The 12,005-nt window shown below is 35.3% G+C and overlaps 1 protein-coding gene across 6 annotated transcripts; it reads left to right on the top strand.

Annotated features, from left to right (window-relative positions):
• Positions 1 to 4,743: 4,743 nt before the first annotated feature.
• Positions 4,744 to 11,390, top strand: LOC107910002 (flowering time control protein FCA). 6 transcript variants are annotated; one of them, XM_041117879.1, is made up of 15 exons: positions 4,744 to 5,409; positions 5,616 to 5,686; positions 5,872 to 5,950; positions 6,143 to 6,225; positions 6,322 to 6,373; positions 6,753 to 6,820; positions 7,470 to 7,536; positions 8,147 to 8,226; positions 8,327 to 8,391; positions 8,839 to 8,898; positions 9,000 to 9,330; positions 10,014 to 10,175; positions 10,270 to 10,464; positions 10,730 to 10,802; positions 11,004 to 11,390. In XM_041117879.1, the coding sequence occupies exons 1-14, from the start codon at positions 4,848 to 4,850 to the stop codon at positions 10,790 to 10,792; spliced, it is 1,938 nt and encodes a 645-aa protein (XP_040973813.1). In that variant the 5' UTR covers positions 4,744 to 4,847; the 3' UTR covers positions 10,793 to 10,802; positions 11,004 to 11,390. The 6 variants fall into 6 exon arrangements, with proteins under 6 accessions (XP_040973813.1, XP_040973812.1, XP_040973811.1 ...); XM_041117878.1 differs by having other exon boundaries at positions 10,730 to 10,805; XM_041117882.1 differs by having other exon boundaries at positions 4,745 to 5,409; positions 10,270 to 10,401.
• Positions 11,391 to 12,005: the final 615 nt, after the last annotated feature.

Here is a 12,005-nt window from a genome sequence, read left to right as displayed (position 1 = left end):
TATCAATATATGGTGGACCTAAGTCAAAGGACATGTAATTGTAGAAGTTAGCAGATTAGTGGGATTCCATGTACCATGCATGTGCTGCCATGTATCATCTAGGGCTTCAACCAGATAACTATTTGCATGAATGTTATCACACAGAAACCTACAAGAAAGCTTACTCATTTCCAATGCAGCCTATAAATGGGACATATGATTGGGCAAAATTTGGTATTGAGCCAAAAAGAATAGAAGGATGACCAAAGATGAACCGAAGAAATTGAAGCATAGCCACTTGAGTAGGAAAGGTCTAATCATGACATGTAATCAATATGGCCAACATGGCCATAACAAGCGGTCTTGCACATAAAGAAACGAACATGCTAAACATGTACAATATTGTTCTTCAATTATATAAATTGATTAAATTTTATTCTATCTAATCACTTTTGTAGACACCATTTTTTGATGAAAACGGGGTCGACTTGGATTTTGAAAAATGAAACGGGAGTCGCCACCAATCCTTTTCTATGAGGTGTGATTGGATCACCTCTAAAAGTAGTTATTTTTAATAAACGGTTTGATTTTGTTAAAACAACAGGTTTGATCCACGAAATTCAGAAAAATGGGTTCGGGAGTCGGTTACGCACGAGGAAGGATTAGCACCCTCGATACGCCCAAAATTGGTACCTTAGTTGATTACTTAATGTCTTAATGTCAAAAATTGAGAACCTTGAAGAATTTTAAAAATACGATCATTGTATTAAAACGTTGAAAATTTTCAGGAAAAGGAGATATTTCACATTATTCGAGAAAGAGAATCATATCCAGTAAGTTAGGACACAATGTCTCAAATTCCCGATACGCGGATGAAAAATGCTTATTTAAAGATATTTTATTATCTTGGTTTTAGAAATAAATCAGGCCCAGTAAGTTAGGGCACGATCTTTTCTTAATTCCCGAGACCGTTTAAAAATTTGAGTTTGAAAAGATTCGTGTATTTAGATTTATTATGAAAATCGAAACCTAGTAAGTTAGGGTACGATCCTTTCGAATCTAAACACGAAATATTTTTTAAAACAAATTTTGTTATATCGAGTAAAATAAAACACGAAAATCGTAGTAAAATGTGAAAACAAATTACATTGTTGTTATACGTGGTAAAATCATAATACCCATAAAAATAAAAAAAAATAATACGAGCAATAGCAACAATATAAAATAAATAAAAGTCATACCTACAATCATATAAAATAACAATATATATAAACAAATAAATTAAAACATTCATTCAAAATAATAACGAAAATGAAATAAATAAGTAACAAATACAATTAAATATAAAAAAGATATATATAGACATAAACTAAAATATGTATATATAAAAATTAACCAAAATATATAAAGTATATTTAAATCTATAAAAGAAAAAAAAATAAATATGTATATATTTATGAAAATGAAAAAATATATAGATATGTATATAAGTTGTAAAAAATATATAAAAATATATAAGTATATATACATATATGTTACAAAAATAATGTATATATATCACAAAAATATATGCGCGTGTATATACATATACCGAAATTTTAATAAAATAAATATAAATAAGTAGATAATAATAATAATAATAATAGGACTAAATCAAAACTGAAACGAAATCTCAGGGGTGAAATCAAAAATAAAATAGGGTAAGGGATCAAAATGTGAGGCGCGCGAAAAATAGAAGGGCCAAAACGGAAAATATCCCAATTATCAGGACACGTGTCCATTCTATGAGTGCAAGACTAAATCAAAAACGCTAAAAATAATTTGGGCGAAAATTATAAAATCTAAAAATGTAAATAGGACTAGATTGAAACACCCCAAAAGGGCGGAAGGACCAAATGGGTAAATAACCCAATCATCAAAACACGCGGATCCTGAGACGCGGGTCGGGCCGCGCGCGGGTCAGGGCCAAAACGGCGTCGTTTTGGCAACTGACCCCTAAGGTTAAAACGGCGCCGTTTTGTGTTTACTATAAATAAAAAAAAACCCCAAAAACAAATCAGTTTCAGCATTTTTTAAAACAGAGAAAGAGCTCTCTCCCCTCTCTCTCAGGCCCCAAGTCAGGCCAAGGGTTCCGGCGATCCTCCGCCGTTGACGGCGTCGCGCCGGCCACCGTACACGGTGGTCGAAAAATCCAAAGGTAAAATTTTTCTCTCCTTTTTCTTTCTTTTATTTTATATTACTGATATCTAAACTAAATGAAAAAATAAGAGATAAAAAATGCGAATCTAGGAAGAAAAAAACAGATTAATAAAGACCAAAATCACCTTCAAATTCTTTGTTTCCTTTTATTTCTGGGAAATTGATTCATTCCGGCCAATAGAATAAAGGGGCCAACCCCTTTTACAGTGAATAAACTTGGCTTTTATAGCCAACATTACATGCTTTTTCTTTTCATTTTGTGGTTGCTGCTTTCTTTACTCGTTTGCAGGTGGGCAGTTGGGCAAATGGCAGAAAGCAAGTGAACGGCGGAGCAGGTGAGGAGGCCAGGGGCAAGGACGTGCGGCGCTAGGCTAGGGTTAGGGGTTAGGTCTGTTTTGGTCTTGGGTTTGGGCTGGTTCAGATTGGGCTTTGGGTCTGTTTTGGGTCTTAGGTTTGGGCTGGTTCAGATTGGGCTTGTACAACTTTCATTATGGTCTATGTTTTGCAACAAGTTGCACAAGCACCCGAACAAAATGAGAAATCTCCCATTAAAAAGTCAATTACCTTAGATAAATCTAAGGTAAAACAACCCAAGAAAGGAAAAATACATGGAATAAGGTTGTATACAGACTTGAATACTATGAATCAAACGTTTTATGCGAGTTTTCTTCCTTTTACAATTGATCTCCTAACCAACAATATTGTATATTGTTCTGATAAACTTAAAACACTCTTACAATTTGGTATAACCACAAGGATCATGGTGATAGGTTCAAGTAAGGATAGTAGTGGAAAATCTTCTTCAATGCCCAAGTCGCCAAAGAATAAGAGAAAGGCTCCTCTTGACCATCTGGGAACACAAGAATCGGTTACAGGAAACATGAGTAATTTATCAAAGAAATAGTTGCCAATTGCTATAATCTCCCCTGTTTTGCCACATTTTGAGCCTACAACCTTCTTCTTTGTCACTTACAATAGTATACTATATCTATTACATCAAACTTGTTTTTGGCTGGTATAGCATGAATGGTGTATAAGCTAAATCATTACTTTTGGAATGCTTTTGTAAAGTACATTTTATCCTAATTGCAATAGGGAAATTATATGATTAAATGTGGGATTTTTTTTAGTCTTATGTTTTTTTCACTGCATTATTTACTATGCTAAAATAAATTACATAGACAATAACCAATATTGGTCATTAATTCCAAGCAGAATGTATATCAAGGTTCCAAATTACATAAACAACATAACATTGAGGTATGTTGGAAAACTTTACATTCAATCAACATTTCCAACTGACAGTTGCATATGCCGCTTACCACTACTGCCAACAAAGAAACCTATGGCGATGCATAGAATACATAACATGGAGCAAGAAAATAATATATTATACATTAACTTCTCCTTCTTGATAACTTTCATTTTTTGCTTCATGGCTATCACTTTGTTCTTTAATGCTAGTTCTCCTTCAACACCTCAAACTAGTCTACCTTCTTCAACCTCATTGTCAACACCACTACTGCCACCATTATGGCTACCATCAAATGCAACCAAATTCATAACCTTATTTCTAAGTGCTAAATTCTCCTTTGAAAGATTCGTTCACTGTCACGCAATTGACGCAATAATTCAATATCAAAGTCACACATTTGCCTATCGTACCACTTGAAAAAACCACAACCATCGTCCTACAAACAAACCCCAAATAAGTGACAAAAAAATTTAAATCATAAACCCTCAACCTAAGGAAATTTTTGAAATCATCCAAATTAAGCTGAAGTAGCAAATAAATTTATTCACTTACCTGAAAATCTGAACATCCATAAAATCTCCTCCCCGGATTTAAATCGCTCTATGAAGTGTGTCTTGGAACTAACTTCTTGCAGTAACATTTTACTACTTCCCCATTGTACACATACTCCCTCCGTGATGAAGTACCAATATTTGAATACCTTGATTTTTTCCCCAAACCATACGATACCCATTCTCTAAGTTAGCTATTCAAACCATGTGATTCAGATTTGAACAAATTTCCCAAATCCATGATTTTGAACAACAAGGAAGAAGAAGAATAACAATTTCCTAGGGTTTATGGTAAATTGAGATAATGAGAGGAGAGGGATTTCAATCAGGGTTTTTTAAGAGATAATGGTTTCTTGAAGGTTGGAGATTGCTGAAGGATTTTGATCATAATAATTTTAGGGATTTCACGATTTCAGAATAAGGGTTAGGAATTTAATGATATGTTTTAATTTTACCTATAATTTTTTTACAAATTATTTATTTCTTTTTTAATTTCATGTTTAATTCTTTTTTTTGACACGTCATCTTCATCCTCGCATGTCACATAGGCTATTTTGTTGGTCGAGACTTGACTAACAATCAATACCGTTAAAATTGAGATGATTTCTAGAAAAATTGTAACTTGGCATCAATCCAAAAAAAAAAGTCAATGGCTCAAACCCAAAAACTCCTAGAGGTTGAGGGTATTTTCAAAATTATACCTTAATTTTATCTCGTTAAGTAACAAAAACATATTTACTATGCAGAGTTGGGTTTCTCATGAAACAGTAAAACTGTTCAGCTTTTTACTACTCTTCTTTTTCCTCCTCTACTTCACTGTTTATATTATCCCTGCTAGGGTTTTGAACCAATCGTCTGAATAGATGGAGAGACACAGAGATCGCGGAGAACGGTTCAACGATCACCCGCCCTTAAATCCTACTCCTTGGTATACCAATGCCCAAAGACCTAATTTCCCTCCCGACTACCACCATCAACACCACTATCATCCTTACAACCACCACCATAACCCCCAGCAATTCGACTATTGCCCTACCCAGCAGCAATTCGATCACCTGCCGGCCCAGCAGCAATTCGATCACCGGCCTACCCAACAGCCATTCGAACACCGGCCTACCCAACAGCAATTTGATCAACGGCCTAACCAACAGCCATTCGAACACCGGCCTAACCAACAGCCATACGAGCACCGGCCTAACCAGCAGCAATTCGATCACCGGCCTACCCAGCAGCAATTCGAACACCAGCCTAGTCAGCAGCAATTTGAACACCAGCCTGGCAATCAGCATCACTTTGAACGCTTCCCGGAGCAGCACCAGCAACCGATCAGTGAACAAAACGACGCGTTCTGGTCCAACGGTGGCAACGGTCCCAATGCCGGTCGAAAAAGAGGGTTTCACGATTCTGGCCGAGGAGCCTCACCTGGTAACAGCGTAACGTTACCCGTTCATATTTTAACTTATTTTTTTCTTTCATTAGAATTTAAGCTCACTTCGGCTGTGCCTATTTGCTCCTTTTCTTCTTCTTTTTTTCTTGGAATTCTTTATATTATTATTTTTACAATTTATGAGCCTTTTTTTGGAAGTTACAGAAGTCTTATATTTTTTTCATTCCTCTTAAATAAAATTTAGACCATAACGAAGGAAGCAGTCTAGCAAAACTATATGTAGCAACGGTTCCAAAAACTGCAACTGAAGAATCCGTAAGCCATTATCTTTATCTTTGCAATTTTTTTGTCATTGTAGCATCGATTACTGGCTTCCTTGAATCCATTAGTAAAATGTGTTTGCGTAAGGGGATTATTTTTGTTATAGCTATTAGTTCCTAATATAACTTTTTGGTAGTTCACTGAGCATGTGGTGTAACTGTTTTTCTTTTTTTGGTTAGATCCGCTTCCTGTTTCAAGAACATGGAAATGTTGTTGAGGTGATTCAACCAAAGGATAAGAAAACTGGTGAACGACATGGTATACAATCTTTTATATGCTAGAGTGAGTTGTGATTTTATTTTTAAGCGAAATTAGTTTTGTTATCAACAAAGTGGCTGCTTTCAGCAAATGGAATGCCGACACTTGTTTGTCATAGACCTTTAAAGTTGCAATAGATAATAATCTGCTCTGTTATGTTATTCATGTGCATGTAAACTGTGCTGCTTTTAGGATATTGTTTTGTGAAATATGCAATGTTTGAGGAAGCTGAGAGAGCTATTGCAGCTTTAAACAATCGGTATATGTTTCCTGGGGTAAGTTCTTTATTTGCAGTCAGATAAGGAAATTCCATGGATATTGGTTAAAGTTTTGTGGTTAGGATCACCATTTAGTAAATTTGGTTTTCACAGGAATCGACTACCATCAAAGTCAGATATGCTGATGCTGAACGAGACCGGCCTGGTAAGTGTTTACCTTTTGGAACTTATATTTATTGCTTGTAGACCTTGGTCACTATTCTATATATTGCATTTAACACCTTGAAAACATGTCAACTTTTATACATATTTAGAAGTTAAATTCTGCTAGAGACAGGAGATTTTTGTTCACAAATGAGATAACTGAATGAACAGACTTTTAGGTTTTGAGGATAATAAGATTTCTTGCTGCAAGCAAACAGTTAAATGCACTAAAGTGAGGAAAGGAGAAGTAGGAAACTTTCGGGAATGCTTGCTACTTTTCTAAACTTTTTGGTGATGCCAGAATTTTTAAAAATTGCAATATAGTTTTGATTTTTGTCTTTTCTATTTTGTTCTCAGTTCTTTGTTTGTTTCTGTGGTAGGGCCACTTCCGGACAAATTATATGTGGGTTGCCTAAATAAACAAGCTTCTAAAAGGGAGATTGAAGAAGTATGTTCTGAATACACTTGAGAGTTGATGCTTAATTTGCTTTCATCTGTACCGAATAATTTCATTCCTCCTGATTGATTACTATTTCTTAAGTCTAATCTGACATCCAAGATTATAAGAGAGATTTAAGGCAGAGAAAGAGAGTAGGGGGGAGGGGGAGGGGTATGGGCTGGATGTAGACACTAGAGATTGCCATTCTGCCCGAGGGTTTTAGCTATTACCAAATGTATGTCTTTACATTTCATTCCCTAGCACTGGTTTAATCCCTTCAGATGGGAAGATATGCTGTTTATGTTTGACCATAAGAATTTTGTGTTATGCATGAAGCAGCCTGCAAACAGTAATAAGATGCATTTTTAGTTGCTTGCATGCATGATGGATTCTATTGGCACATTTTATATTTGATAACAGAGTTACATTATTCTGCTTAGGTTACTTATATGATTGCATTAATGTGTATGTATGCATTTCAATTCTTTAAAGCCTGACTCATGGCATGCTGGATTGGGCATTTGATTGTAAAACCTGATTTTTATTTTTCCCATTCTCATCTCTATACTTCACCTATTTTGTTCCCTCAGTCAATATTGGTTAATTAAATATCCTAGTAGTGTTTTGAGTTGTATTCAGCAAATAATTCTTCTTTCAGATATTTTCTCACTATGGTCATGTTCTAGACGTCTTCATTATGCGTGACGAGCACAGGGAACACCGCGGTTTGTTCTTATCATTCTTAGTCATCTCTTTCTTTACTATCTATTTCAGGCCTGCTTTCTTAGAATGGACATATTGGAGATGATAATTTGCTTTATCTGCCATTTTGATGTCATCAAATTAGCTGCAGTTTTACAATTGAATGTTGAATGTTTTATTTAGTTGTATCCTTTTCCATTTTTAGGACAGTTTCTTTGACTCTGTTTTCGTGACACTTACGGCACTAATTCTCAAAAGCTACCCTGTTTAATCACTTCCTTCTTTTCTTTTCTTGAAAATATTATCTGCTTGTTTTCCCTTTGATTAATTAGAAAGTGTATAAATAATCATAATGATGCTCCACGTTTTATCAATAAATGTAGGCATCATTACTATTTTATGTGTTATCTCGTTGTGGTCTGTGGTTCTTCTTTATCACTAAAAACCACTTCGTTAAAAGTTTATGCTCTAAGATTAAAACTCATCCTATTGTTTGCTTTATCATCTTGTCTTGATTTCTTTAGCATTGCATGCTTTAACCCCTTTTCTCCCTGTTGAATCGTTGCAATAGTTAAATGTTATGAGGGTTTAACTATGGCTGCTTCTGAAATAGACGTTTATACTTTTATAAAGGATGTGGATTTGTCCAATTTTCTCAAAGAGATATGGCTCAGGCAGCTATGAGAGGATTAAGCGGAATTTTCACCATGAAAGTAATGCTTATAAATGATCATTTTGTCATGTCTATATCAGCTTATGCTAAAGAAGAGTACTGATTTAGCTGTTCTATTTTTATCTCCTTGGCTTTTTTAGGGTTGTGACCAGCCATTGATTGTTCGATCTGCAAATCCAAAGAGACCTCGGAATGGGGAACCAAGGTTTCTTCCTGGATGCTTTCTTTGTTTCATTGTAGTTAGAACCATACATTGATGTTTTGTTTGTTACTAACAGGTTATGAATGAATTGCATTTTGACTCGTGCCAGACATTGGCCACCTAACTGATTGACATTTAATTACAATAGACCTTCATATCAGGCTTAATAGTTGGATATTTCAACCTGCAATTTAGCAACACTTTTTTGCACTGTTAGTTCTACTTGTATTTGGCTTTTAAAATTGCTTTAATAATTTGGCCGATAATTTTCTGATAGGGTTGGTGTACTTGAAACCATTGAGATGTCCAAAAATAGATGTTGAGTTGTCGGTGGAATTATAGAAACATGATTTATTGTCTCATTCGGCTTGCAACTGTATGCTTTAATACAACTTACTCTTTCATGGTTAAACTATGTTGACATATTGCTCCAACTTGCTCTGTTTCCAGAGGCAATTATGCTTTTAATAGCATGCCTTCTGGCCCACATCCTCAAGAATTGGCTATGAGGTAAGTTCTTTCCCCTTTATTTTTTCTTTTATTGCTTTTTAGCATTTTATTCATGTTCAATAAATTTGATGGACTTTCTATTTGTTGTTTGCTTGTTCCAGGTCTATGCCAAATCTTGGTGATTCTATGGCAGGACATATACCGCCCAATGCATCATATCCCGTGCAGCACATTTCTACAAATTCACAACCACAGGGTGTTTCTCATTGGGCAAACCCTCAAGTTGCAGCATGTCATGTTACTTATCAATCATATCCTCCAGTTCAGCAAGCACACTCACAACCAACTTCACTGCCATCGCAGCAAACACAAACTCTACAGGGAAGTTCTCAATCATCTCACCCAGCTGATTCTGAGCAGAAACAGCAGCCTCTTGTACCACCAGCATCACAAGTTCCATCCCTGCAGAATGTGAATGTTCCCAAGCTAGAGGTACAAAGGTTTATTTTATAAATTTAGTGATCAAAATATTTTCATTTTATTATTTTGTTACTAGAAGTCTAGAAAATTTAAATGCTGAGCACAAAGGTGGCTAGAGAGTCCAATCTATCATTGGAGCTTTTATCTGTCGTTGCTACTATGCTTTGGACTAACAGAGGTACTGCAGGTGGTATTATTACTCATAGTCTATCTTCTTATATGAATCCATGCCCCTTTTGGTGGATAAACATTTTCCATACCCTACTTGTCTAAAAGCGAAACTGCAGTATACTAATTACTGACATCATAGATACTCTGCTACACTGTAAATTAGCAAACAATAATGATTCCACAAGGAGATCTGAGAATTCTTCAGAATGTTGTATTCCTAAGTAAAGAAAGGACTTTTTCAAATTCTTAAAGCCTCTACAATCTCAAGCAATAGAAAATAACTCTTGAACTCGAATAGAAAACAGATGTAGTTATCATGTCCTAAGCTTAATTTCCTGCTTATTCTTTGTTCTATGAAGAATGATATGTTGTCATACCTGACTGGTAGTCCCCTTGTCAAAAGGATCCCCTTCAAAAGTGTTGACACAGTTATCTTCTTATTCCCTTTTCTCTGTTTATTTTCTCCCCTTACGACAATGTGCTGCTAGTTAAATATTTGACTTCAATTTATCATATTTCTCCAGTCTCCACAGACTGGAAGTAGCCAGCCAATTGCTGCTACTTCAGTTGTGCCGATAGTCCCCCAAAGTCTTGAGACAGTGGCTTTGCAAGAGTCTGATTGGAGTGAACACACCTGCCCAGAGGGAAACAAGTATTACTATAATTGTGTCACTTGTGAAAGCAGAGTAAGTTTCATGCATTATCCCGTTGTTGCAATATGCTGATTGTAAATTCTCTTTCCAAGCAACTTTAGCAATCTACTTAAAACTTGTGTTGTAGTGGAATAAACCAGAGGAATTTGCATTATTTGAGAAACTGTTGCAGAAGCAACAAAAGCTGCAAAATCCTAGCCAGCATATTCAGCCTGACTCAACTGGTCCCTCTGCTAAACAAGTTTCTCAAAGTCAAGAGGTGCAGCTTCAGACCTACCCAATGCATCTGAAACTTGAAGTGGAACAACCTTTTTCAACATTGGTTAGAATATTAAAAAAAAAATTCTTCAAGAGTTTTTCAATATTTCATTTTTTTGTTGCACCCTTTTTCAGCCCAGAGACATTGTGCCAATAACTGATGAGTAACCAATACAGATATTTTTTTCTGCAAAACTTTTATACAGTTTTTTTTTCTTAAAGAAATAACTTGCATCTGTCGATGCTTCATTTCGTACTCTGTTTCCTTATCATGGCATTTCTAAATGAAGTTGTGACTTGCTTAACTTCAGTTCATTCTGATTTTCTAGGGTATGGGCCATATGGAAATCAAGTCAGAAACAAGTCCTGTTGTGGATCCAACTTGTGTTTAACTGCTATCAGGTGGCAGTATCTTAATTATTCATTCTGATTGAATCTGCATGATTAGGGGTTGTCCAGTTTGTCTAGCCTTTCATGCTATAAACAATTTGCTATTTCTGATTTTGATTATAGCAAGAAACTCATTTAGATCAGGCACATATTCCCTTAGGCTTCTCTCTCTCTCTCTCTCTCTCCCCTTTCTGATTAATTTTGGCATTGCAGTGAGTTTCACGGAACCACAAGGAATCTTCAAAGATTATGTTTATCTGCATTGTTCACTCTTAAAACAAAGACACGACATGGGGTAAATTTAATTAAGAACCAAAGTTGCAGCTTTGTAAAGAATTTATTAGTCAAAGGTGGAGGGATGCTGCTGTTATTACTTTCAGAGTGACATCATCCAGTTGTTATTAGGCTTGTAAAATATCTCTATTTTTCCTTAGCTTAGAGTGGTTTAATGACAACCCTGGTAGTGAAAATACTGACTCTTGGTTGTGTTTTTTTAACTTATGTGGTCGACATTTACAATTCTAAATAGAACTGTAGACCTGTTGCTACATGTTCTTGCTATTGCAGTTTAAGTGATAAGAATTAAAAAGGAAATTTACAGATGTGCAGCAAAGCCATTTCTTAATTTTTTTCTCCCCTAACCCCATTGCAGTTAGTAGTGTTTGCCATGGCCATCTTCTCGGAAGCATATGGAAACATTACCGCTGCTAGTCCAAAGGTTTTTTCATGATCTTTTTTAGGACTTGACTTAGAGCCGCATATATTTTATTTGTTAAATAGGATAAATGAAATATTCAGTTATCATTTTAAAAATCAACAGTTAAAGATTATATTTTTATTCCTTTTCTTTTTAATGAATTAGAGGCCGCTATGAAAGGATTTTTCTTTTACATGGGAATTACATGAAGGGTTATTAGGCCGACCTCATGTTCCCACCTTATTGGCTAAACTATGAATTAATTGCAGCCTAAGGATAAGTATACTTTTGGTACATTAACTAGCCAAAAGTTCTGTAGGTTACCATGCATGAAAAGCTGCAGTTCATGCGTCTTTTGCATTCATCACCTAATCATCCATCAACAATATATATGTATATATTGTATATATATTTACTAGTGACAGACACGGCCAACACCCAGGCATACAACCAGAAACAAACTTTGGATAGTGATTTTAAGTTTAGATGCATTATATCAGAATAAAAGAATCATGCCT

Source organism: Gossypium hirsutum, chromosome A07 (assembly GCF_007990345.1).
Source record: "Gossypium hirsutum isolate 1008001.06 chromosome A07, Gossypium_hirsutum_v2.1, whole genome shotgun sequence".
Lineage (NCBI taxonomy): Eukaryota > Viridiplantae > Streptophyta > Magnoliopsida > Malvales > Malvaceae > Gossypium > Gossypium hirsutum.
The sequence above is the reverse complement of the archived record's forward strand: the minus strand, read 5'-3'. Positions and strand labels throughout refer to the sequence as shown.

What these genes read in the sequence shown, in the direction of transcription:
- LOC107910002 (XM_041117879.1), top strand. Translation starts at nt 4,848, where the DNA reads ATGGAGAGACACAGAGATCGCGGAGAACGGTTCAACGATCACCCGCCC. An exon ending in CTAAAAGGGAGATTGAAGAA is followed by an intron (nt 6,821 to 7,469) that starts GTATGTTCTGAA and finishes TTCTTCTTTCAG; the next exon opens with ATATTTTCTCACTATGGTCA. An exon ending in TGAATGTTCCCAAGCTAGAG is followed by an intron (nt 9,331 to 10,013) that starts GTACAAAGGTTT and finishes ATATTTCTCCAG; the next exon opens with TCTCCACAGACTGGAAGTAG.